Raw genomic sequence first — 27,160 nt, 5'->3', positions numbered from 1 at the left:
ACCACTAAACTAAAGCGCTAATTACTATTCCCAGCGGCCGGAGTGGACTGACTGCTAATGTTCCTGTCTGGTTAATGAAGGAAGGTGAGGGAGAATATTTCTTAAGTCAGACATATGCTGGGATCTGGGCAGCCATAAAAACTATGTATGTAATGAAGCCATTCATATTAATGGCAATAACATTCGGAGGGCTGAGCAGAAACAGAAATGAGAGGATGATAGTGCATTGTAACTAGAGGAGATAAATGCCACGTATTATCCATCTGATGATTGCCCTCACTTAATCCATACTGAATAACCGAGCCAGTCAGAGTGAGCAACTGCATCCCATATAGGCTGGCTCACTACCATAAGCTGACCTGCTTAACCATGGGAATAACTTCCTGAAAAACATGAAGGAGGAGATGTGTCCTTGGAACAGAAATAAGCAGCATTTGATTTTCACTGACACAAATGCACTAAGAAAAACACTACCAGATTCACTGTCTTTTGAAGAATCCAGATTTTTCCCATAGTTCTTTGCCTCTTACACCAGGAGTAGTACAGTGTTTAAGGTTCAAAGATACTCATTTACTGAAGCGGATTCTGTTGAGCGAAAGGCACAAAGCAAAAGCATGCCTATTCAGTTAGCTTCACTGTGTTCCTGCTTGCTGTGCTCAGAGGTTCAGAGCATTTATAACTGACAATCAGTTCAGATAGATTATGGCTTGTGAAACAAGGCGATACAAAATTAGGTTCTCTCCTGGCACTGGAACACGATGCACCTTGTTTAGCAGAAGGGTGATCCCACAAGGGGAACCGGACCTAAGGATGCACTGGGAACTGCTGGGAGAATAACTTTCATCAGCTTGAGAAGAAGAGAACCAAACACGCCCCTCCAGCAAATCTCTTACTGGTTTTCTGTTTCATTGCCTTCAGTATTTGCTCTATACCATACACACCTTCCCAACAGAGCCCATCTCCTGCCATCCACTCACTGCCATCAGCACTTCTTCCCGTCTCATTGAGCAAACAGGTCAGCTCCAACCCCACCCCCCCAACATATTCAACATGTGTTTGGATACTGTGCCTACAGAACATAAACACTGCACAGAATGTCACGCAGCCACTAACTTACAGCTTACAGAACTAAAATAAACTCCTTAGGCAAACCACCGGCAGTGATTCATTCCCAGGTGAACTGGGTGTGCTCGGGTTTTTTTTAGATTGCACCATTGTCTTTCCTTTGAAATTCTGGTTCTACCCACCTCAGTTTGTTATGAAGCAGCTGAGCCTGCAGGTAGGTGTGGCTTGCAGAGGAAACTTATAAACACACGTCAGGCAAACCAGCTCCAAGAGCATTGGCCTTCTCTCTAAATGAAAATATCTGTGCTCAAGCTTATTATCCACATCCAGCAGGTGTTTCCCTCTCTAAACTGTAACCTGGCGGCTGTGGCGATCACTCATACTGAGCACATCCACCTGGTGCTCTGTAAGGCGTGATGCTCCTGCTTCTTCTTAAAAAATTATGTTTCCCTTACTTAAAAAAGTACGTTCCCTTACTTAAAAAAATATGTTTCCCTTACTTTTAATGCAGTTTACCTCCAAATGTTACCCAAAAGACCTTGGTGTCTTCAGCTGATTACAAAGCCTCACCCTCCCAAAGGGCCATTTCATCGACTACAAGTGTGATGGGGCTGATGATGCATTAAAAGCAAATCAGTCACTCGCAGCTCCAACTTCATTGCCCTTTTTCTGGGGTCCCATCACTGTGCCTCACTTTGTCACAGTGCACTCCTCTGTGCATACTCCTAAATTAAATAATTACTTGGATTTGATACTACCAATTAGATAAATAATCCTTGCAAAAATTAAGGTGATATATTCTAGAAGTCTGTGTAATACTTGCAGGATGTTAGAGGGGAAGCACTGATAAAGGTCACTGCGCCACCCTGACTAAAGAAGACTTTTAACTCAGTCCAGAGCTGATCTCTGAGGTGTGACAGGGCCTAGCAATCTCTAAAGCTGTGAGCCAGCCCGCATAGCCCATCTTACAGCAGTGCTGACAGCCAGGGAGTGCACAGCTCTGTGGTTGGACTCCCTCTTTCAGATTCTGCAGTGAAGCTCCTGGCAATGACTGTCATACACACATTGTAGACCTAGGGCTCAGCAACAACAGCTCCCTTGGTCAGCCACTAACTGACTTCTTTGTGTCTTCAGCTCCCTTATTTGTAATGGACGCAGTAGTTCCCTTCCCCATGGAGTTCAAAGACCTGGTTTGTTCTGTCTGTGTTTGGTATCACTGTTACTCATGTTAGTGGTGCTGCTCTTTCCCACTCCCAAATGACTTTGCATTCTTTACCTACTGTTATCACAACAAAACAGCAATGTTAGCAGAGAACTGCAAAACAAAATGATTGAAGAAATGTAAAACAGAGAATGGCTCCTCCTGGCTACTGCTAGGAGAGGATAACAGTTTCTGGGGAGCCATCAGCCTGGCAGGCTCTTTGTATAGAAGCTTCTTCAGAAGGATGAGGATGTAAAGTACAGTTTCAGAGCAGGAAATACATCTATGAATACAGTGCATGACCCAAGGATTCACAAATGAAACCTCATTGGGAAAACCATTCAAATGGAACAACTCACCCAAACCTGCTCTGGATTCTAATACAAATCTTGTTGCTTTACAAAGAAATATTTTGCAGCTGCTTGTTGCTCACAGCATCCAACAAAACCACATGTACTTAATAAGAGGTAACCAATTTGTTCCATATACACCACCACCTCTGCCCTTGGGATGAGTGAATCCTTCTGCCTTGTGGCAAAGCCCTGGGCAAGCAGACACTCACCGTGACGCGGAAGGGTGTTGTGGCTGCAGGCTCCATGGTGGGGTTCCGCTCCGTGACCCCGCTGGGCATACTGCGCCTCTGCCCACACCTCTCAGGGGGGGACTCTGTGGATGGCAGAGGAGACAAAGGAGAATTACAACACATAAGCACAGGAATGGCAGCAGGCCACGCAAAATGCAGCTCCTTCCTTTGAGGTGCCCTTGCAAATGAGCCAGCACCACAATCAGATTTCCTACAGCCGCCCAGAACAATGTTCAATCGGCAGGACTTTCACCTCCAACAATTAGCATTTTTCACAAAAGCACAACCTTCAGATGACGCCTGACAGGTTGGCATTATCGTTATTTCCTGTCTGCGGATGGGTAAACAGAAAACACATCGAGCTGAGTGACAATTATATGCAAAGTACAGATCCTTGTACGTGTGGACGTCATACTCTCAAGGGAAACTGCTGATGGGGTTACAGGCACAGGCTGTTTGGATTCTCTAATTCCTCCAGAGATTTCCTCTTGACCACTTCTGAAGGACAGTATGGATTTGTAACAGCAATTTATTTACTAAACAGTATGGAATCCAAGCAAAGGCAGCAGTAAATTAGCAGCTATTTCAGACCGACACCAAAGAGCCCATTTTTCCCACAGCTGTTCCTTTTTAAAAAAAGTCTGAGAGCATAAAAACAACCACAAAAAAAGGAGCTGATGTAAACTTGGGGAACTCATTCTAACACAGTTCTGCCCACATCAGGAATGCCCACGAATGACATCATTACTATGGATCCTGGGAATGAGTGGTAGCCTGAAGAATACCTGCTGCGCAGGGAAATCTGACGGCAGAGGCTGCTAAAGGGAGGCTTCTACTAATCCATATGCAAAGAAATCTGAAGATGGAACAGCCTATCCTTCAGATTGTCTCAGACAATTATGTTCTCATAACTAATAGTACTTAGAGGCCGTTTGTTTGCCAATTCTCAGCCTCTGCCATCTGCAACTTGCTGCAATGAGGTCTTGGCAAGGAAGGCTGTCCCCTTAGCAAGGCCTTCCCATTGCCAAAGTCTGCTGTCACCCAAGTTCTGTAAGAAACAATCAATAGCTGCAGTTCCACTCAGCAGTTCCCAAGAAGTACCCTTAACTATTGCAAAGGGACAGCCTGCAGATTCCTATTGCAGACTGGAGGAGTGCTCAATGTCACCTTCCTTGGTTGGCAATCCCACCTGTATTTCCTCACCAGTCACCCTGCAACCTCCAGCAGAGCCCCACGGCCAAAGTCAGCCAGCTCAATGCTTTCACAACAGCCAGCCAAGCCCTCTGATTCCTTCGTTACTTTCTCTGCAGAATGCTGCACTTTGAATCTCAAGGAACATCCAAGTCCTTTGGTACCTTCTCTTTCCACATTCAGGCTCCCACTGCCTCCCTTTGAACAACAGCCTTTTTGGGCTGTCATAAATGAACGACTGGAATACAGAGCTTTGGAAGCGAGTTCAAGCCAACAAGACGACCAAAGAAGCTGCTTTGCATTTTCTTGATGACCAGACCAATAAATATTGTATAAGGCACTTCTCACATGCATGGCTGGAAAACAGGAATGATGGGATTAGGTGAGAAGCAGCTGCAGGGCAGAGCTGGGCCTCATGCATGGTGCAAGGATGGGCCGCTCTGCACATGGCTGCTGCAGCAGTGGGATGTTGGAGCACAGCACAGCTTTCTGCTGCTGCAACCCTTCAGTCTGCTTCCTCTTCCAACCACACAGGTCAGACCTCCTCAGAGGAAAGGACAGTGTGTTATGACCCAGGGCTGATTAATACCTGGCTCCAATGTCACTGCACTGAAGTCACAAACTGTGCTCTTAAATCATTACTCTGTGATTACAATCTGCCCAAAGCAGAGCTGGCTGGCACAACCCTGACCCAGAGCAAAGCACGGAGATGGGTCAGCAGCAACACCTCCTGTTATTCTCGAGCTTACAGTCATTTCCATGCTGGCTTTGTGTAAGCACTGCGGGGATCACTGGAGGAGACGCATTACAAAACTCTTTATAAGAAACCAGAAATAACTAGAAGGAGGACTGGGTGTGGAGGGAGTTGTTTGTTTCAAAGGGAAGTTGTTTCTTATAAAGAAAAGTAAAACCTGCATGCAAATAAATTAGTATCTCCTTACTAGAAGAAATACACAGCCAAGCAGTTTTTGCTCAGTGATGAGTAAGGATACATAAAGGTTGGAACAGCCCTTTTCTTCAGGGTGAGGGGAAAGGTCCCAGCCAGGTTGCTGTGCTTGGGGACAGAGCAGAGGAGCAGCGATGGGTGCTGCAAGGCAGCGATAACAAACCACTGCGTATCCACCAGAAGCAGACCAAGAAATGCCTTAATTTAGAGTAGATGTTTATGTTAGCCACGGGAACAAGTCCTCTCCTGACACAGAATGTTTTACATTGGAATTGACCATGTATGTACATTTAAGCTTATCCCAAACCTCAGTAGGCTGGAGCCCTCCGGGTGAGGCAGTGTTCAGAACACGGAGCTCCTTTGCTCCTTTGGTGCTGCTTTGAGGCACTCCCAGCCTTATTTTCTGTGATTTCTGACAGATCTGTACTTGTGCACCAGGCGAGCCAGCTACAGAGATCAGCTTCAGCATCTGACATTTCCAGGAGTGCCGGCCATTAGCAGATAACATCCTCGCTAGCCACGAGATTTCTCTGTTGGCCAAGTACCATCCCTCAGCTCACTGAGATTCCAGGATTATACCTTCATTTGTCTGCTTATTTACTCTGGATTAGATCTGACCTGGGGATTTACCACACACTATCTCAGGACGCTATTTGCTGATACAATGTCCTCAACTTGTTATGAAATGAAAACCTCCAAACCTCTCCTTCATGACACAGAGACCTGGAAACCCCTGGAGCCGTCCTGAGGATGAGGATGGCAGTGCAGCAGTAGGGCTGTGTGGAGCAGTTCTGGGGGCACAGCGAGGAGCCCATTCAGCACGGCCATCTCCACCACCCACAGCACTGACCCAATAAAGGACAGCATAAATGCAGATGAGCAGTAAGATGCCTCATTGCTGTTGAACAGCCAGGTCCACCCAAGCATATTTTCTGGTCTAGAAGCTCTTGGAAATCTCAGTATTAGACTAGAAATGGTTCTTAGGTTGCTCTGAGAACTGTGCTGTTCTGGCATCTATTCCTCATCTACATTCCTCCCCGGTACTGATGACATTTTTGGGCACTTTGCTCACACAATGACACCAAGCACTGCTACTCACATTTGCTTTTACTCCCCCTGCGCCCACTGCAGCCCACGTCCCACAGCTCTCAGCCCTGCAGTGCTGTGGCTGTACTGGGCTGGGGCTCAGCGCTGTGCAAGCACAGGGGAACCCAAGCGAGAAGAAACAAACAAAAGTGCTTCCTGCTTTTCCAAATATTTACAGAAGGCAGCGATGTTTTGGGTTTCCCACATTGCAGCATAAGATCTTCAAAGATAATCTTTTATGCAATTAACAAAACCCGAACCCTCCCCTAAGTTATCATACATAGTCAGGTCCAAAGTGCTTTTTGGTACATGCTGTGTTTGGAGTTTTTATAAGCTGCCGGGGTTGGAATGCATCCCACTGAGTTCACTGCCAACAGAAGGACACGCAGTGTAAACATTACGCATTAATTCAGGTCCTAGGGCTTATGAACACTTCTGAAACTGTTTCTGTACCATAGTAAACATACTTGATAACTAGTTCAAGGCATCTGAATTAACAGAATAATTAATCCTCTCTATGTTTCCATGCCTGTTCTTCACACTGAGAAATGGTTACAGAACAGCCCCGGGGCTGCTGTGCTATCAGTGGTGGGACGGCACCCGAGTGTGGGTCACCAGCTCAGCATCACCGCCTTCCTCCTCAGCCACTGCTACGGAGCAGTCATTAAGTGCAACACACACGGAACCGACATTAATACTGTTTACTTTTCACCTCACAAGTGAGATGTTTGCACATTTGCATTACCTGCTCTTGTGAATCACAGCTAGTCCTGGAGATCGTTGGGATTACACTTTTTTTAGTGGGAACGAAATACATCAGCTCCTCCTGCTTGCTCATCCCTCCTCATGAGCTCCCCCTCTCCTGCTGTCTGACACATGATTCCAAGGATCAGCCGGTGGAAGAGACAGCACAAACAAAGCAAAGAGACCCAGCTGGAATGAACAACCAACAAGCAGATCCTTCCCAGCGAGTCAATTTTCTGCTATGAAGCCGTTCCAACTCCAAGCGAGAAAGGGAGGTGCAAACCTGACTGAGGAGGTAGCAATGAGAAAATGTCTCCCTCGACTCACCAAAAGGAAGCTGTTCTTGTCAGCAGCACACATGCCATGGCACTCCGAACAAGCCAGGAATAAGAGAAGTGGAGATGATGACTTCATCGGAGGCAGCAGAGGAGAGGTATGCCCGGAATGCTGGGCAGGCCAGCAGCTGGGGAGGCTCAGCGGGAGGCTGGGAACTGCCAGGTTCCTTCACAGCACCGCGGTGATGTGCTTTAAGGAACAGAGACTTGAGAGTGCAAGAAAACTTCACCAGATCCTCAGGAGTTTCCTCAGAAAACTAAGAGCTCATCAGAACCCCAAGCTGATGGAACTGACCCCGCACGCAAGGCTTGGCGAGCGCAGGCTGGCTGCTGACCTGGGCAGTGACCCAGCAATGGAGGTGTGCTCTGCTCTGCCTCCCCTCCCCGTTCTGCCCCATTGGAGTGGGGCTCTGCACCACCTGCCCTGAGCTGCAGCAGGGCGGAGTTTCTGCGAAACCAGAGGGAACAGGAATTACCGGTCTCCTGCTCATACAATTACCCTTCGTGAATTAATTTTATTGCTTAATGAATTTAGCTGTTATTTCTCTAATTTCAGCATTATCTAGTAACTCCTTGCTACACACCCAACAGAGGAGGGAAGAGGTGCACAGTGTCAGAAGTGATTTATTTCACGTGGCTCACAGTAGCATTGATGAGTTAAAACAAATCCCTGGAGAGGAGATGTTTGCAGTGTCTGTGTGATTCAGAGCAAACAGAAGAGGCTGGCAGAGAATCTGCGTTTCAGGAAGCTTGAGGTGGCCACGTGAGACCGGGAGGAAAGATGGAGCTTTCATCTGAACCCAAAGGCCTATTTAGAAAATGCTGTTAGAAAAGTGGCACTTTTCAGAAACTGAGTATTACCCTGGGAATAAGCAAAGTCAGAAAGCACTGAGTTCAGGCAAGGCAAGAATGGCTTGGATGCAAGAAAGTCTGCTTTCCAATGGGCAAAGATCAGTGCAGAACCACTGACAGACCAGGAATGCTCACTGACACGACCTCATCCCGTTCCACTCGGCTGGACGTGCAGTACAGATGTGAGGTCAGATTCTTCGGCCCGTTACCTGCACAGCTATTTATTAGAACATCTCACCCATTGCCTTAATGATTCCTTGGGGAATTCCAGCTGATCCCTTACAGCAATATTACGACCATTATGCCACATAAAATTAATTAAAAGTCAAGCCTTTATTAGGCAGTAAAATTGTCTTTTAAGTAAAAATGGTTGAGAAGCAAAAGTTTAGGGCAGGCAATGATGCCCTTAGAAAAATCAAACTCATCTAAAAGCAAAGCTAATGAACATCCAGAATGGATATTCCCCAGGCTAATGAACATTTGCGTCACCACTGCTTTTCATATTAGAATAAAATTATTTCTTTCCACATCTGAGAATCCCGTGCTTAAATACACTTCAGTAAAGCAGAGCGATCTCACTGCCTGCACCCAGGACTCTCCCACATCAGAATCTGTGATTTATTCCCCGCTCACACACCACTCACGCTCTCCTGCTCTCACCAGCTTTTCAGACAATTAAGGATGTTTACAGAACTACAGCTTGTAAAAAAAAGTCTCATTTATCTGAGCGTTTAGTTAGAAAAGAACAACAGCAACAACAAGGGATCATTAGCTGCCTTTTGTGCTACACTCTGGCACAAAGCCTTTCCCTCACCCATAAAGGCTGTTGGTGTGCCTACACTTTCCAGCCTCTCACCTTTACCTCTGTTTCCCTCACAGGTGACATAAGTGTTACAAAACCACTGTACTAAGCTTAAAAGAGGGACTGCCATTCTCTGACCCAACTGTGCCACTGCCTGGAAGCACAAAAAGGCAGAGAATGTCCTGAGATGGAAGGGACTCACAAGGACCACCAAGTCCAGCTCCTGGCCCGCACAGGACACCGACAAATCAAAGCACATCTGAAGCACCAGAAGGACACCTATGGACCTCTGCAGCTATGAGAGTGGAGCCTGGAGCAGTTGTGCAAACTGAAGAGCCTTATTTGGACTGGCTGGAAAACAGAAAACAGTTCAACTCATAAGGAGCATTGGAACAGACAGTTTCCCATCAGTTAAAGAGTATGACCGTGTTTTCTCACAGTAGGACTAACACCTTCTGCAAGGAGAACTTCTTTTTCTTTGTTAAGTAATGATTTTCAGTCGTGCTGACCCTTGCCATAGATCACTATGCACTTTAATGGATCTCGTGTCCTCGCTGTGCCAGGTTCTGAGATAGCATGGACTGAATGATATCTAATATTCCTCATTACACTTCTCAGCAAGTGCTATTAGCGGCTCTGGAATCCAGTAGTTCAAAAAGCAGCGCCATTTTTTCTGTCTACTCAATATTCACCCATTTCTCTGTTTTCTCTGCTACCACCCAGCACTGCAAAACCGAGCTGTGCATTCAGAAACAGATCCATGTGCAAAAGTCAGACCCAAGTCCAGGGCCCCAGCCTGGTGCCTGAGTGGCCACCGGGCCAGAATACACAGCAACCAGAAAACTACCCTCCCCTTTCAGAAATAAGCAGTAAATCACGGTGACTGAGGAGCCTTTATTACAACCTCAGTTTTTACTGTCTTGTATTTTTAATTAGACATTTGTAAAATATACTCGGTATTTATTATTCCTTATTTATCAGTCTTGGAAATAAAATATGTATGATATTTATCTATCTCTGGTGTGATGTCTAGAGAACAAACTTGTCTTTTGCTAACAGCATATCATTAGGAGCCTTTTCTCCAGGGTAAAATTGAAATCAAACTCAGACTTAAAAAATACATCAGAAAAAGATGAAGCTGTAGCCTGGCTGGGGACCAGATGGGAGAGACTGCTCCTGCCCTGGTTAAACTGGAAAGGATGATAAAGTGAAGTGGAACATCAGCTTCCTCCTATGTGGTGATAAAGACAAGCAACGTGGAGTTTGCAGAACAAGAAGTCAGCTCAGGGGAGATTTAAATTAGATTCATCCATCATGCTTAACATTTCTGCAGAGATTCAGAACCGTTACCGTGCTGCTTTCTTGCAGCACTTTATCAGCATGGCTGCCTATTCACAGACACCATCCAGGGCAAAGGAGTGACTTCTATATTCTGCCATCTGTGGCTCTGCAGATGTAAGCCATGCCACCCATCCACACCATGGGGATGGATGGGGGCACAGCATCCCCTGCCCAAGATGCTCTCATCCTCTGGCCATGTTCTGGCCATGTAGCTGACATGGCTGCTGCAAAGCCTGCTGCCCCATTATGGCTCCCTGCCCTGCATAAGGAGTCACAGAGCTCACAGCACCAGCTGACTTCTCTATCAATTGTTCTTTTACTTCAATGCAAACTTCAGTTGGATGTTTAAGTTGGGTCTCATTTCAGCTTCCTCTGAGCTTTTGCCTGTTCTTAAGCCACACTTTCATCTGTCTGTGCACCTGGCTGGTGCAGATCTCACTGCTTTTCTTACACGTCTCTCTAATCCCTTTTGCCTTCTGCTCAGTGGTAACACAGGTGAGATGCAGCCCTCCCTGTGCTCCCACCTGCACGGCCCATCTCCTCCATGGGCTGCTCTGCTGGGCTGTGCCTTTAGGGCAGCTGCTTTGCAGAGGAAAGCCCAGGGCAGCCCACACTGCGTGGGAAGCAGCAGCAGATACACACAGAACTTGGTGCAGGGTAATTACGAGGCCTTTTTTGCAGTCGTGCATGGTGACTGCTCTAACAGGTCTGTACCGGCAAACGGAATATTAAATAAATAAACACTTAATTTATAAGCATGATTCATCAGAGATTTCATCTTCTACAGCAAAGAAACAGATGTTCCATTGATGGCACTTCATTAGAGAGATAAATGGGGTCACATACATATCTCCGTTCACATCCATCTGCATAATAGACCAAACATTAAGATTTGAAATCCGCATAGCACATGCAGCTCTTACATCAGCCTGAAAGACTCTTAATGCCCAGAGCCAATTAATCCGAGTTAGATTGCCTTGACATTGCAGGAACTTCAGTTTTGTTCAAGAAAGCAGAATGCAGTTTCACTTGGAGAAGAATGACAGATTTTACCTAACTGGATGGGAGTCATTTTTGGTATCTGCTGGTCAAAATACAGGTTACTGATGAAGGATCTCACACACAGCATTAATATGCAACAGTGTCAGACAGTCTGAAAACACAGCGCTTCCTGCAGTTAGAATCCATCGGGGTTAGGAGGGCTACTGTCAGCTTCAGGTCACAGAGGGTGTTCTGTTTTCCAAGGCTTTCTGCAGCATGCCTATGGGTTGCTCTGCTCCTGAGGGGCAGCATTGGTTCCCTCAGCACTGCCCTGCTGTGTAACCCAATGCTGCAGCAGGACCATTTAGCACACACAGTGAACAGCAGTTGCTCTCCTGAGGAAGATTAATTCACCAGACCCCACTCAGAAATTTTATGTGGGAATTCACCCAAAATTCAGCTGGTCCTAGAAGTAAAGCAATTTAAATGAACACAAGTGTTCCCACTTTGAATACGTCAGCCAGACAGGGATTTGTTCTCATCTAAGGGTACAAAGGTAATAACTGTTAACCTCTGACAGCTAAAAATGTAAAGGGAAAATATCTTTCATTTAAAACTTGCTCATTTGGTTTCCATGGCCACTGCTTAATCACGGAGGATGACTATTACTTGCTACTATGGCAACCAAGAAGCTTCAGAAGCATCCTGTAATTTAACTCCAGATGCCAAATTTTACAGCAGTCCACCTATTACCGCATTTGGGTACTTGAGAACAAGACCAGGCTTGATCTCAACACTACAAGAAATTCATTGGCGCACAAGTGCTGCAAGAAATCAAAAGTGTGAGCACAAAATGTACAAAAGGAACTTGCACTTGAAATAAATTGGTTTCTTCAAAAAGAAGCATTAAGTGCTCAACATCTGAGGAATCCTTTTGCAGCGTTAATGTTAATGAAGCAAAACTTTGGCCTTCCTTATTCTTGTCGATGTTTCTCAAAGCCTACGCAGTAGCAGGGCAAGTATTTCCCCAAAGTGAATGCTTCAGTGCTCATCTTAAAATGCACGTTGAAAGTAACACCAAGTAGCCAATATTCATAAACCACGAAGCTTTGCTTCCAGCACTGCCAAGAAATCCCACACCAAAAGCTTTGTCTGCAATGGGGCTTCCAGAGATGACCTGTGGAGATCACTGTTCCTTGACACTCATCCAATCTACATTGGGTATTAATTCACAGCTTTTGAAGTCATCCATTTTTACATTTGGTTCCCAAAAGGGTCGGGAGAAACTCAGTTTGAAAGTCTGACCCTGAGGCTGTATGCAACAGTGAAATGAATGAGGAAGTTCTGAGTTCCGCATACATATTTTAATATGCGTACACACAAAGACATGAGCAATTAATATCTAAATCTCAAGCATTCTCTGCAGTGTTAAAAGGAAAGCAAACCATCTTCAGCTCGTGTCTGAAGTGAAAAAAGCAAAAATAATAATGACCAAATATGGGAACTGACCCAGCTAGTTCACCATCTCTATTGAGACCAGAGTAAATGAAAGGATTATAGAGTGCCTTCAGTGCAATAACTTAAGGGATTAGTGGCATGCTAGAAGACCTCAGAGGGAAAATACAGGTTTAAAAGCTTTAAAAGGCAGCTCTGTGTCTAAATTGTTTGGACTCTCACAGCTGTAAGGACACAAACTTACTCGAATACATCAGCTCAGGAAAACCACTCTAAGCATGCTGTTGGAAGCCGTTCTCTTCTGGATGCGGTCTGGGTTTTTAACCTCTCTCACTTATTACCTGTGGCTTTTAGATAACAACTCACACTGCATTCCTCGGGAGTAACTCTGCTGCTTATTTCCTTTTGGAGCAATAAGCTCCTCCTAGCAACACTGCCGGGGGAAAGGGAGGCTCCTACCAGAAGGAAAGGAGGTGGAAAAGAGATAAGCAGAAGATGAGCAAAAACAGACAGCGGTCAGCCTTCAAGTTGCCTGAAAAGTGCTGAAAATCCCCAAATTGCTGTCACACCATGACGTGGGCTGTTCCTTGGAAAGAAAGTTCCTAAGTTACTATTAAGCAGGATTGACAGCCCTCACAATTTCATCCAGACTTTTGCTGTTTCTGGTTATCTCTTACAGATGCTGTTTCTGGGACAGTGGGACTTACAGGTAGGAACTATGGTTAAGATTTCAGAGAAGCAAAACTCCCACATTCTCTTGCTACCTTGGGGCAGAGAGAAAGTCTTAGAAGAATCCAGAGCTCCTGCAGCTGGTGCCATCACTGTCACTGACCACCTGTGGGACACCCACAGCCATCCCTGGACTCCTTACTGGTTAGATGAGAACGCATCTACCTGAGGCTTCTTTCATTCTGTGAGCAAATACAGCAACGTCTCAGCTGGAGAACTACTGCTAAAAATAGAAGGGCTGACAGTGAATATTTCTTACCTACAGTACAGCTTACAAAATCCCATCACACACGGTTATAACTGGACTCAGCACTCCCAGCTCTTACATGAAAGCAGATGCTTCTCTGGTGCTTCTTAGAAAGAACAGCAGCAGGTGTGGTTGGTGGCAGGTGATGGTTGGACTGGATGGTCTCAGTGGTCTTTTCCAATTGTAATGATTGTATGATTCTGTGATTGTATGATTTTGTATCTGAGAAGAAACACTAAACTTTCTAGATCAGGAAATCAAACTGATACCGAATTCTTAGCAGTATGATGACAACTGATTGCCTACAGAGTTCTACAGAAGAAAGAGCTGGAGCCAAAGCTGCACTCAATTCAGATCAGTGTTTCTAATTCCTTTTACTGAGAATTCAGACAGCCTCCTGCCTCAGTCCCACTGAGACAAATTAGCAACAGAAGGCGGTTTCTTAGGAGAGATGGTTAATCATGGTCAAAAAAAATCACTTATAATAAATGAGAAAAATAAGAGATGGAGAAGTTCCTTATTTCCACAGCATTTCTTTTTGGAGAATATGCAAATATAGCACACAACACATTTTCATTTATGACACATGAGAGAAGGACGCATGAATTTTCAGTGTGGTTTAGTTAGAAAGCAAACCTGGGTTTAGCCTCCTCATGTCATTCTGTTGCACGCTGGAACAAAAACTATTATTACCATAAAGAAAAACATGTCAAAGCTTCCAGTTTTTAAATAAATGATTCAATAATTAAGCAATTTACTTGTAAATTATCAGAAACATAATCTCACGCTCACAAAATACCGAGCTTTCAGAGCACGCAGCCTGCAGAACAACTGGATCTGGGGCTGGTGAATGGAGCATCCTCAGCAGTTTCCATAAGGAAACTGGATTTTTAGAACAGTTGCCCCTGTGCCCTGCTCCTTCATTATGGCCATAATTAACAAGTGGCAGAGATAGCATGAAAGAGCTGCAGAGCAGCACACGGCAGGCAAAGGCAGGTGATGCTTCTGTCAAGTATTTTCCTTCTGCCCCCTCTGCCTCCCAACACCTTCTGCTGCATTGGATGGATCACCTGGTAGTAATCATAATTACAGCCATGATTCCTCGTGTATTTACACACATCTCCGAGCTGCACAGATGGTCATAGTCAGAGATGGGGATTTTATAGGTCTTTCTAACTAATGTACCTGTAGCATGGCCCAAATCCCTGTGGAAAGCAGAGCCGGGAGATTTCCAACATTATCATCAGTGTAACAAAAAATAACAGTGGAGAGAAACCTGTCCTGTTTATCCACTATCAGACTGCAGGAATTTCTGGGCACTGGAGCCCCATAGCAGCATGGCTCCCTGTTCTGGCCTGGTTTGCCACCCCATCAGTTTCAGCTCTTCAGCTGTTCTGGGCCTGGGCACATGAACATGAGATAAACGTGCCCTACACAGCAGGGCTGACCAGAGAGCTCTGAACTCCATGAACAGAGGATAACATCAGATGAGACATCAGGTAAGCTGTCTGTCACTGAAAACACCTGGAAGTGTGACAGATTTTTTTGCACGCTACATCAGATTGCGTTCATCTGGAGCCCAACAGAAAGCAGACCCCGACTGCCCTTAGAGACTTGCATAGAAAACACAAATTCTGCTCACTTTGCTTATCTAACATGCACTGCAGCACACTTTCCTGAGGCAGCGCTCATCTCTTCCTTGGTCCCCCCACAGCAAGGACTGCTTCCCCAGCATCCAGCCCCACAGCTGGGCAGGCGATGGACACAGCCCATCCCTGCCTTCCTCGGGTGAGCAGCATCCCGCAGCCACGCTCTGCGGGGGGGTCTCTGCCTTTGCCCTTGACGGGCTGGCGGTGGGAAGCGGCAGAATATGAATAGCTGCGTTTTAACACAACCTCTTCCTTATTCAGAGAACCTGGCAGACAGAAACCAGGTGGGCTCCCAGCGCAGTGGCACGGAGCCGTGCTGGCAGCAGATGGCAGCACCTGCACCTCCCGGGAGCCGCATCCGCGATTGGTGCCGTATTGCGAGCGGTTCCAGATGCCGGACGCGTGTCAGCAGAGATCTCCTCCTCCTGGTAAATGTGGAACAGCTGTTTGACCCCCAGCGAGCCCCTGGCCCAGAGCTGGCTGCCGCCTGCGGCACCGCGTGGAGAAGCTCAGCCTGCGGGCCCCACTGCTGCACAACCCAGCTGCATCCACGTGTGCTCTGTGTGCATTGTGGCAAAGGGGAGAGAAAGACTTGCTGAGCCAACAGCCAGGAAACAAGCAAGTGGCAAGACAGACCACAGCCAGTTCCTGTGAAAGCATTCCAGTACTCCTGAGTTTATGGTAACTTTCCATTAAGAATATCTGGTCTTTGAACAGCTTAGTTAGCAATGGCAAATGATGCTGCAGATAAGTACTTGAGAAGGTGATCCTAAGTTCCTTCCTTGTTTAGGAACTCGTAGGCTTTGGGAATTCACATTACATCAAAACCAAAAGCCCTACAGACTCATTGTGGTGTCCACATTCTCCGTTGCTCCTGCAGCCCTACCATCTGTCACTGTCCACTGACAAAACATCGGCATCCTGCCCTTCCTTCACTCTGCCCACACTGCCTCCAGCCCCACACACCCCAGTGCCCTGCAGCCCAGCACCATTCCTCCACAACTCGCTTCACTTGCTTCCTACATCTCTTACATACAAAAAATGACAAACAGAAAATTCTTGTCCAGATTTTGCTGATCCCCATAAGATCTGGAGATGAGAAGAGCCGAATGAGTGCAGAGCATTGTGAATCTCCTGGCAGGCAGGAATCCTACATACGTGTAACAAACACAAAATACTCAGGGAGGGATCAACAACAAGAAGATTTCATTTGGTTCTAATCTAATTTCTCACAAACATTAGAGCTCATTTCCATTTCAATCAAATCTGCTTGCATATTCCTTGTGCTCGCGACAATTTATGCTCATAAGTTCATACTGGGTAACCTAAAAGAAACAAACACATCTTGTTTGACTCGGTAACTGAAATGACAGTGAAATATTTTGGTCTTGAGCAGTATATGAATAAAGGGGGGAAAGGAGCGGTTGCATGCTTGTGGGCCTACAAACACTCCTCTTTGACAGTCAGAACAGAAAAAAAAAATAAATCAATGGAAAGAAAAGCTCTGTTTTGCTTATAGGAAAGGATGAGGCTCAGGGACTGATTTAGCTTCCTATTGTTTTCCCAGCAATGATTCCACATCCAGAAAAAGTACCGTAAGTCAAGGGAGGAAGAACACACTGTGCAAAGTTAAATCTTGCACTCCTGGGGTCTGTTCTGCAGTCTGGTAGGTTCACCCCCTCAGCACCAGGGACACAAGTACAAGCCTGGATTCACACATACACCTGATGGAGCATGAGGTGTTGCCATTGCACTCTTGGCTAGAGCTATTTATTCACATAAGGATGACAACTAAAAAGTTAATTCATGGCTTTGATTGAGCTCAGGACTTTATAAATATGACAGCATTGTCTCACTGAAGGCCAAACACAGCCCTTGTCCCTCCTGACTGCAAAGAGCTCAACACAGAACGACTCAAAGCCACCCGCCTGTTTGACTGCTTTAACAACAGGCACAAGCACCAACAGAACCGTAGCTCACACTGCAAGACACAGCCAGCATAGCTGATCTTTAAAAATGCATCTGGGTCAGTGGTTGCCTCAAGTAGAATAAACGGGCTGCATGAGTGAAACACCCTGCAGAAACATTACCCTGTGGACCCAACTCGTGCTGATGAGGACAAATGGGCCCTTTTAGAGAAGGATTTTTAAATGCGCAAAGTGATTTGGGAATACAAGTCCCAGAGGTTTCCCCGGTGCCTCAGGTGCACAACCTGCAGGCTCTGTCTAAAAAGTCTGCCCTTAAACTGTACTCAGCTTTGTAATGTTGAAACCCCTGGCGATACTCAGCAATTCATCTTGGCACACAGATAGCATCACTTAATCACGGATATTCAAATATCTATAATCATCAATTAGGCCTCCAAACATCTCAGCTGGCTAGAAAGAAATGGTTACCTTAATTATACACATTGAAATAAGCTACAGGTGGTAACAGAGAAGATGGGATTAATTGCAGTTACACGAGGAGTTACAGCCAGGCTGCCCAGCTCAGCGCCTCCATCCAGCCGCTCTCCCTCCCCTCACATCCCTGCAGCACAAGCAATGACCTTTTGCAAAGCCCAGCACACCTACATTCACACAGGTCACTCTTACTCACAGTAACGAAGCTACCTGTAAGCATCACCACGTATGTCTTTGCACTGCCAATTAAACAGAACTTGGTTGCAATTACCCCTACTAAGCGGCCTGTTCCGGCTCCGGGATCTGCTTCGCTGTCTCTGAAGTCGTGACCTCCGGAGCAGACGATAGTAGTAAGACGGTCTCCCAGAACTTTTCCTGCTGTTCATTGACATTTTTCTGTCTATTTTACACATGCACACATGCAGGCACAGGTTCACTCTCCCCTCTGGCAAAGTAGCAACAGTTCCAGCGTGTAATCAACAGGAGGTTGTTCTGTGCGGTGGAAAGGGAGAGGGGGGAAGAGGAACTCTTCACTTTACACATTTAAAAAGAAAAACAACAGGAAGAAAACATAAAAAAGACAGAGAGAAAAAAAAAATAAAGGAATGCGGCACCAGAGTACATGTCTCAGCAGAGGGAGGGCTTGAAGCAAGCAAGATAGACTGTACTAACAATTCCTGCCCCCAAAAAGATAAGCGCTTGTGCTGAAGTTGGAATAGGAAGCCAGAGTTGGCCTGGACTCTTGAAACATGAAGAAAAGGCTGGAAGAAATCCTGGACTGGATCATCCCCACTGGACAGCAGCATCCGACCGAGCAGCACTGGAGGAAAGCAACGCTTGCTGCAGGAGAGCAGCCGGGCAGCCCCTGCCTGCCAGCAGCTGCACGCTCCGGGATGGAGTGCCAGGCAGCCGGGCTGCAGCAGGAGGCAGCTATGGAATATGGGGCAGGAAGGGTATAACAATCTCCGGGCTATGGGACACATGTTAATAATCATCATGGAGCAAAAGCCCCGGAAAATAAAGTGAAATTTGAGAGGGGAAAACTTTAATTAGAACTTGAATGAACAGAGCTCCAGACTCCCCTGGAGGCCCATTTCCTTTCAACATTCAAACTGAGTTATAGCACATCCCATGAAATAGAGAAAGAGCCTATTTACCATTTGGGTTCTGATGGCAGTGAAGATTCTGTCTCCGGCTCATATTGCTCAATAAAATTACATTGCATTGGGCAGAATTAACGCTTTAAGCCATGGAAGAAAAGTGTAAAAGAAAACAGAATAACCAGACCAAAAAACTGACCTCCAGATTTAGTTTTGAAATGCCAGGTGAGAGGTAAATAGTCCATATTCCTTCACCAAAGCTCCTCTGTGGGCTGGCACAGATTGTGCCCTGCAGGACAAGCAGAGAGCACTGCAGAAACCCTGAGCCACAGCCAAGGACTGAGTGTGCTGCCACTCCTCATGGGTTGGCAGATAACAGAAAAATCTCTGATCAGAGTGGGGTGAACTGGAAAACATTTACACAACGCCTCTCTGTAGTGTGCCTTACTTCTGCTCTGCTTCCCAGACATTTGTGCAAACGTATCTCTGTGGTAGGACCAGGCAGGCTTGGCTGAGGATGAGCTGTGCTCCCTGCTTAGTTGGAGCTTCTGCAGGAGTCTGAAGGCTTTCCTGGGTTACACCGAGTTGTGCCTTCAGAAACAAGTAGCAGAAACCACCCGACCTTGGTTCCCTCGGTGTGACATCTCCTGTTAGTGCTTCATGTGGGAAACAAAAGGCCTTCTAGTTCTCCTAAGGACTGTCCCTTCCTTACCACCAGCAATCCACCCTACTTTCAGCATTTTGTACACTCACACAGTCATGAAAAACATTAGAACTTTACAAAACCTTTGTTGTCTTATTTACATATTATATAGGGAAAATATTGTGTTTATCAGTGGAGAAAGACCCTTTCGGGACAGGAAACAAGCCTCGGCCTTTAGTAAAGTCCATGCCTGGTTTTGAGGCCACACATAAGGAATTCAACAGCTTTTAGACTGTGCAGGAATGAGCCAATCACGGAAGCAATGACAAGTTCAGGTCAAGGAGGGAGCTCCAGCTGGACAGCAGAGGCTCCATCCCATGCTGCAGGGGGATGCTGCGTGGGGACATTGCTCTGCTTGCACCCAGCACCAGCTGTCACCCAGCCCCACAACACATCACAGCAAAAAGGAGAAGGCTTCGATTGCATGCACATCTGTTCTCACCTTGTTATCCAGAATGTTGGGGTTTAATTCATATTTGGGTAAATGAAAACACAAAAAACAATAAAGAAATGACAAAAAACTTTTCCCAAATGACCAGAGACTCATTCTGTACAGTTGATTTGGTTTGTAAATAGGGCCAAGAACAACTATAAGACAGTGATGGGAAAACCTGAAAATACTGAGGCTCAGTGACAGATCTGTTATAGACAAGAAGCCAAATGCTCACATCTCTCTCTGAATTTTGGTGTCCTAATGACTGAGCTGGTAGCTGAAAAGAAGCTTTTTCCTATTATGCTTTTATCATTAGAAATGTCCTTAAAAGAGCCGACCCACTTTATTTTTTACTCTATTTCCAAGAGAAAAAAAAAAAAAAAAGGCTCTGATGGAACTGAACGTTGAAACAAAACCATTTTAAAAGCTCATCCAAATTCAGACAGTCCAAAAGGGTGATGTCCACCCAGGTTGGTTTTGCCTAATTGGAACCACGTGGCTCATCCTCCAAGCACCTGGGATGCAGTGGGATGCAGAGCATCCATCCTCACCTCGGTGTGCAGGTAGGAATGATGAGGACATGCAGGATGGCGGCCCTGCTTTCAGTGCACATTCACTCACATGTTCTTAAGCATCTGTTCCACGTTTAGGGATATTTCTGTTAATCAACCGAGTACATTCAGAAATGTCCATGCAGGTGACCGTAAAACAGGAGAACTTAATGAGGGACTATAAACTACCATGACAAGAGAAATCAGCCCTTCAATAAAAGCATAAGCGGCTGGGAGTTTCGTTCAAGTTTAGCCAGCTTGCCTCTGTCTCTCACTTCAACCAAGTTTGTGAAGGTTTTAAGTTCAGATGCGGCATAGCAGCAGGCAACAAAATGAATGACCCGTCTGGGAGGGAATGTGGCTGCTCTGGACCTTTCCAATTAATCCACCGCTACTTTTTTTCTTCCTTTCTTCTTTTTTTTCTTCTTTCCAAAAGCCACATCCTGACACAAACGCTCTTTTGTGTATAGCTGAATCTACCACTTGCAAACGTTAGATATATTAACTGTTCTGGAGGAAAGCTGACAACGTTAGAATCTATCTCTACAACAACACATCACAGTTGTGCTGTTCCCAGAGCAGAGCAATGGGCTGAGCTGTTGAGCTCTACTGAACCTCTCCATAAGAGGAGCAAACGGAGCCAAATATAGTGGTGATTTTGGGGTGCCAGCACTGAACAGTAACTTAACCCATGGAATTAAATGCCCACTGTATGATATACCCAGTGTTTACACCACTGAGATTCAGAGGAAGGCTAGAGCACCCACAATCAGCCTTGTGTCCCCTGTCATCTCCCTCTGTTAACCTGCTTCTAAGCTCTCTTAACACCGGATTTATTTCACTCCTTCACCAAAACTAACAGCATGTGAATAAACTGTAAATTAGCACCAAAATAAGTTCTGGGACAGAGAGCTACACAAACATGGGTTTGTTTGCTTTGACATCAAAAGGAGCAGGCTGCTGCCTGAGGGTTTGCTCAGCTACAGCAGGGCTGTGGGCTGCATGGGGCTGCTGGAAGACATGCCTCCCGGGGGCCAACACTCAGCTTTTTTATCATTTGTTTATTGCTTTGTGTTGGGAAAATAATGACTGCATTTCAGAATGCATGTTCCCAGTGCAGACTCTACCATTAAACCTCTTGCTTTCCCAAAGGACTTTACAGGGAAACAATCATTCCTCTCAGCTCCCTCAGACTTCATTGCATGGAACCTGAATCCCTTCTTCTGAAAGGAAGGGTTTCATTCCTTTCTTGAGGGCGCAGTCCTGGCCCAAAGTAAAGTTATGAGGATACACTGATTTGTACACTGGCCTCTGAATTTACCTTCTGGATGAGAGAAGCTTTAGTTCATTTCATTTCCCACATTTATTCCACAAAGAACTGAACAGAAGCTTTCAAAAGTTAGCAAAAAAAAGAAGAAAAAATAAAAAGGAATTAGTTGCTCTGCATTGGCCAGTATAGAGGGGAATGGTGGACGCTGGCTGAATTTCTAATTAGCATTTGGTCAGAGAGCTGCAGATCTATCAACACGAAGCTGAAAAACATCCAAGTGCTGCCCTGCTCTCCATGTCATATATAAACACACTCCTGAAGAGTGCCAGTACTTCTCTCGCAGTCTGAGGCGATGAATAAGGGAGTCATCTCTGAGGAGCATCAGACTTTTTAAACAAAAGCTTAATACAAGTGTTCTTGCTCCATCCCAGTCGCTCTCCGGATTTGCCTGCTTGGATTTGCTCTCGAGTTCATTGCGGTATGCAGTTCAGCACCCCGCGAGCTGGCAGGTTTCCAGGCTTATTGCCTCAAGGCTACCAGAGATATATAAGCTCATACACAGAGCCAGAGAGGAAGGCAATTTCCTTTGTATAAGGAGAACTTAACTTTCAGCTCAGCTCTACTCTTACCAAGCAGAACAGACCTGGTTTTCAAGCAGCATTGTAAAAGACGTTTGTACTGAAACTACTCTGCTCCATCTTTGCTCACATCCCACCCCCTCCAGCCGCTTGGCTTTCAGGAAGACCCCCCCTCAGGCAGAAAGGTGCTGTCAGGGGCCCTCCCTGGTGAGCTCTCTTGCTGCAGTCTGAGTGGGGCCTTCCCTGCTCCCAGGTACAACCTCCAAGGAAAACAGAACAGAAAAAAAGGAAAGAAAAAAGAGCAACTAAAGAGGCAACACAGTCAACTGATTCCAAGTGAGAATCCAAACAGGAGAATATTCAGCAATGCATTACAGACATAAGTAACCATACTTAACCCAGCAAGAGGGCTGGAGCCAAAGAGTCAAAAATCATAAAACTTAGATTTTATTTTATTTCTGCTCTGGTAGAATAGATTTGATGTGGAAGAAAAGAAGCAATGTGACATTTTCTGATTTTTAACTCTGCTCCTTAAAAAGCCTTCAGTGACATGTTGGGAGGCTTAAGAAGGAAGGTTTCATATACATGAAAATAAAATACTACTTTCCATAAAGTAAAATGCTGATTATTTTAAGGTTGCACAGACAAATTACTTGCCACCTGAGGTGGATGGCATCAGCTCTTTGATTGCCTCACAAAAAAAACAAAACAAAACAAAACAAAAAAAAAAGGCTCACAGATTTGGAAGCAGGATGGGAAACATTTACATTCAATTTAAACACAGAATTAATGATTCTCCATTCATTGGTATGTAACAACTCTATGGGGTAGTTTTCCTGTCTGCAGGTTGGTGAAATCAAAATGGTATTGAGGAAGTTATTTTATCTGGTATAGATAATGAATGAGTAGAAAAAAAGGAAAAAGGAAAGTTAATATTAAACAAGAGTTTAGGAGGTGTTGTATGAGTGACATCAGAGCACAAATGCTTTTAGCACTCCCTACATACAGGCTATTTACAGTCATCATGTATTTCCTTTGACAGTGCCTGGAGATCCCAAGGAGATCAATGCTGTATGGCTGTGCGATCTGTGTACACCACCAAACAAGAGATGAGTCCTTGTTCAAAGCAATCTTAGTCTAATGAACTGCACACACGATGGCCCACACTTCAAGCAATAACCACCATGCCCAGGAATGGAGGATGGAGCCCTGAGAGATGTCAGTGAGGCCATGAGGGAAGGCTACAGCTGGGCCCAAAGAACTGAGCTGGCTTCCTCCTCTCTTGTGACAATCCCCTTGTGATGAATAAGCATTAACTGTCATAGTGTCTTTTTTTTCTACAGTGTATTCCATCCAACAGAGCACTGATGCTTTTGCAAATACCTGTTCAGCTTTTCAGCATACTTAAAACGTACACAGATTCTCTTTCTCACTCAGGTAAAACAAAAATTTCAAATGAAAGTATGAAATATTAAGTAGGAAAGTCAAGTCTTTGGCTTTTAATACATTATGTCCTGATTTTGAGGAATAGTTGTCACATATTTGAGACATGTGAGCAGATATCTCGTAGGAAGAGGGAAGCAAGAGAAGCAGAAATACTACTTGGGATTTTTACCTCCAAACCCCAACAAATCTGCCAACCAGCCAGCTGAGATTTGGGCCTCAACATTTCATTTCCCTACACAACCAGCAGCTTCTTGACAGGGGGAATTTGGTACAACATCCCAGCTCCCAAGCACAGCAGGCTGGCAAACATTATTCATGGTGCTGGAGTGGCTGATGAAGGACACGATGAAGGGACTCACGCAGGAAGGGCTGCTCACTCCCTAAGCACCTTACAGGGACAACAGGGAGAGCCAGGGCGCCTGGGAACCCAACTGGAGGTGTTTCCTGCTCTGCGCAACGAGCTCCTTAGGGCAGAGAACAGGGAAAGGCCCAGGGACTGACCTCAAAGCCAAACACTTCCTGACTGTTTCCCGGTAGAACAATAGAGCTAAAGAACACAAACTTTTTCAAATCAGGTTCCAGCTAGCTGGGGGAGACCAAAACAACATCTTCATTGACTCTAGATTTATTTACATGTATTCCTGACAACAAAGAATGCCCTACTCAGACAATCTGGTTTATAACCTGTCTAGTAATCATGCTAATAAAATGTAGGAAGTCTAAATCTGTCTTAAGATTTGTGCTATCATTTCCACAGACCTAATTAAGTCATTTAACACATGGTCTAAAGGAAACCGAAGGAGAAACTTTTGCCAGAATCAAACATCCAGTGCCTCAGAACAGCTTGGTGCTTTAAATAACCCAGGAGGGAAAAAAAACAACATGAGTGTACAATCTCCATTGTACAGCAGAAATTCCCATAGCAAACCTCACAGCAAAAAGAAAAATCTTGCACAAAACCCCACATCAAACAAAGCCCTCCACACACAGACGGAGCCGTACGACACTTCCTTGCACCATGCGTCCTCCATGAGTAGCTGCCGGGAGGAAATGTTTGCTTAAGCCTGCTTATTCTTCTCAAAAAGGCTTATTACTAAAACAAAGTGTTAACAATGATTCATTGAATGATTAGCAGCGTAACCTCGGCTCTGTGTTTCCAAAGATCTCCAATTTCCTTCTCCAAGACAGAATTCAAGCAGTGCTCTGTTGTGACCCCTGCGAGCCGACCCACGGGTCTGCTGTGAACTCAACTTACAGCCAACACAGCCGCATTCACTGCTGCTCTTTTATTTGTTCCCTGAACACAGCCAAGCCAGCACTGCTATGTGCAGGGTCACCTCGCCAGCCAGACTAAAACAAACACGTTTCCTCGTTGCAGAGGCTGCAGCCATAAAACATTCCCTCCACTGGCTGCCACGGGCTCAGCACAGAGCTGGCTCAGCAGCGCCGCATGCCGCACCAGTTGGGCGCTCTCACACTTCCAATGGGAGAAGGGCGAGAGTTGTTCCGAGATGAACCACATCAATGTTGTGATCCGACTGCTCTGTCTGTGCAGTCATAGACAGCAGTGGGGTTTTTCCCCCCCAGGTCTGTACTAACATTAACCACAGCAGTTACCACATCGCGACGCACGTTTTTCCCTGGCACCAGATTGTTATTATTTTATAAATAGCTTATTTCTTCAAATAAAATGTTGTGAAATAAATCCTTCGGACAAAAATGTTTGCATTGTGATTTCAGTTGGAAATCTGAGCACTTTTAAATGTAAGTAAGTAAATACGTTTACTTATGTTTAGTAAAAAGAAACACGAGTAAAAAGGGGAAAGTGACTTTTTTAGGGTAAAAATCAAGCTGGAAGAGGGTCAGGATTTTCAACTTCACTATCAGCAAATTTTAATTAAAAAAAAAATCACCCTTGGGTTAGGAATCTTATTATGAGATACACCATAATAGCACATTATTGTATAAAACAACACATTCTCTCTTAATTTTGGTGAACATACATAACCAAAGGAACTATTTCCTAACTGTATCTGTATTTTGAATCTCAGTAGTAACCTTGCTGCTGTGTTGCTGCAGGGAAGGTGATGAAGCTTTGGCACCACTGGCTTCCTATGCCGAATCTGTAGTTAGAAGCAGAAATGTCAGCTATTTGTTGTATGTTCAGATGGAGTGGCTCTCCTACGCAGTGTGCTGAGAGGGCAGGAAATCCATCTGCAGCTCTGCAGGCTGCTGCAGGGCATCGTCAGCCTTCTTTACATGGAAGCCTGATCTGTCCCGACTCAAAGTGGGGAGGAGAGTTTTACAGGCAGGTCAGTAACTGCCCACAAACCTTGATGTTCCCCAGCTCACCTCCCATACAAGGGCACATGAGATCCACACAGCTCTACAAATCAACAGCTGGGTGTTGAATCTCATGATACCGTCAAATTGAAGGCAGCATCCATGCTGACAAGTGAAATGGAAGATTAAATGTTTACACATGCTATATAAAACTTTCTTTTTGATTAATTAATAGATTAGATATCTCTAATTCACGTTTAAATGTCTGATAATCATCTTATATTCCTATAACAAATCACTGATGTGTGTACACACAATTCAAACTTCATTTTCCGTGTGACAGATTATTTTCTTCCTTTCCCTGCAACATAATTTGCAAACTATACTACGAGTGTAGTTGCTTGTTTTACTTTCCTGGCACCACATTACACTTTTAAGGAATGTTTCTGGCAAGGATGTTTGTTAGCCATCTCCCTTATCAGACTTGCATGACAGCACATGGCAGAAAACACCATCCATTTAAAAGCATGCACCGGTAACAAGTTAAAACACTAAAATGTGTCTATTGTTTTTAGAGACCGCTTTACAAAGCCAACTGGAAATCCTTCTATCAATTTTTAAACACCATTGTGAGAGCGGCTTGTTTTAATCCCCGTTCTTCCCTCTGGCATGAAGTCGAAGCGCAGCAACACAGAGAGAAGTCTGGGAGAAGTTATTCACGGTCAGCAGCCTGCAAAAAGTGAGGACCCTTCTGAAACAACACCCATGTGACAAAGGGTCTACGTACTGCAGTGGGGGTGGATACTGTGAATGCGAAGCACCAGCATTCACCTCCAGTCCCTGAGTACTGCTGTGCCACAACCTATTGCTGCAGACCCACACACCAGGAGATGCCAACCTGTGCGGAGATTTGGTTGATAATCTGAGAGATGACACTCCAAACTGTGATGGTAGACAACACCCAGGAAGTCATGCAGGGGTTCCCTCCCAGTGAGGATGCAATGCTCTTCTATTCCAGCACTGGTTTGAACTGAAGAACTTCTGCTCATGTCCTGTTCTTGCTAAAGATCTTCCATTCACAAGACTAACTGCCTCATCCATATTCACTTCACTAATATGCCCATTATATTATTTTTTATAGGGAACAAGCTCAGCAAAAACTCTTCCTAGTGAATCTATGCCTTTTA

General features: G+C 45.2%; 1 protein-coding gene across 6 annotated transcripts in view; it reads right to left on the bottom strand.

The window, feature by feature from the left end:
* Positions 1-27,160, bottom strand: part of DAB2IP (DAB2 interacting protein) — a 149,040-nt gene that overhangs the window by 103,533 nt on the left and 18,347 nt on the right. For 2 of the 6 annotated variants that reach the window (XM_015878974.2, XM_015878973.2), the window contains exons 1-2: positions 17,881-18,305; positions 2,829-2,932 (exon numbers count right to left, since the gene is read on the bottom strand). In XM_015878974.2, coding sequence (XP_015734460.1) covers positions 2,829-2,932; positions 17,881-18,022 — 246 coding nt within the window. In that variant the 5' untranslated portion in view covers positions 18,023-18,305. Of the gene's footprint in view, positions 1-2,828; positions 2,933-7,143; positions 7,421-17,880; positions 18,307-27,160 lie in introns of those variants that run through there. The other 4 variants (XM_015878975.2, XM_015878972.2, XM_015878980.2 and 1 more) reach the window with 4 other exon arrangements.

This window comes from Coturnix japonica, chromosome 17 (genome assembly GCF_001577835.2).
Source record: "Coturnix japonica isolate 7356 chromosome 17, Coturnix japonica 2.1, whole genome shotgun sequence".
NCBI lineage: Eukaryota > Metazoa > Chordata > Aves > Galliformes > Phasianidae > Coturnix > Coturnix japonica.
Note: the sequence above shows the minus strand (reverse complement) of the source record. Positions and strands in the feature narration are given on the sequence as shown.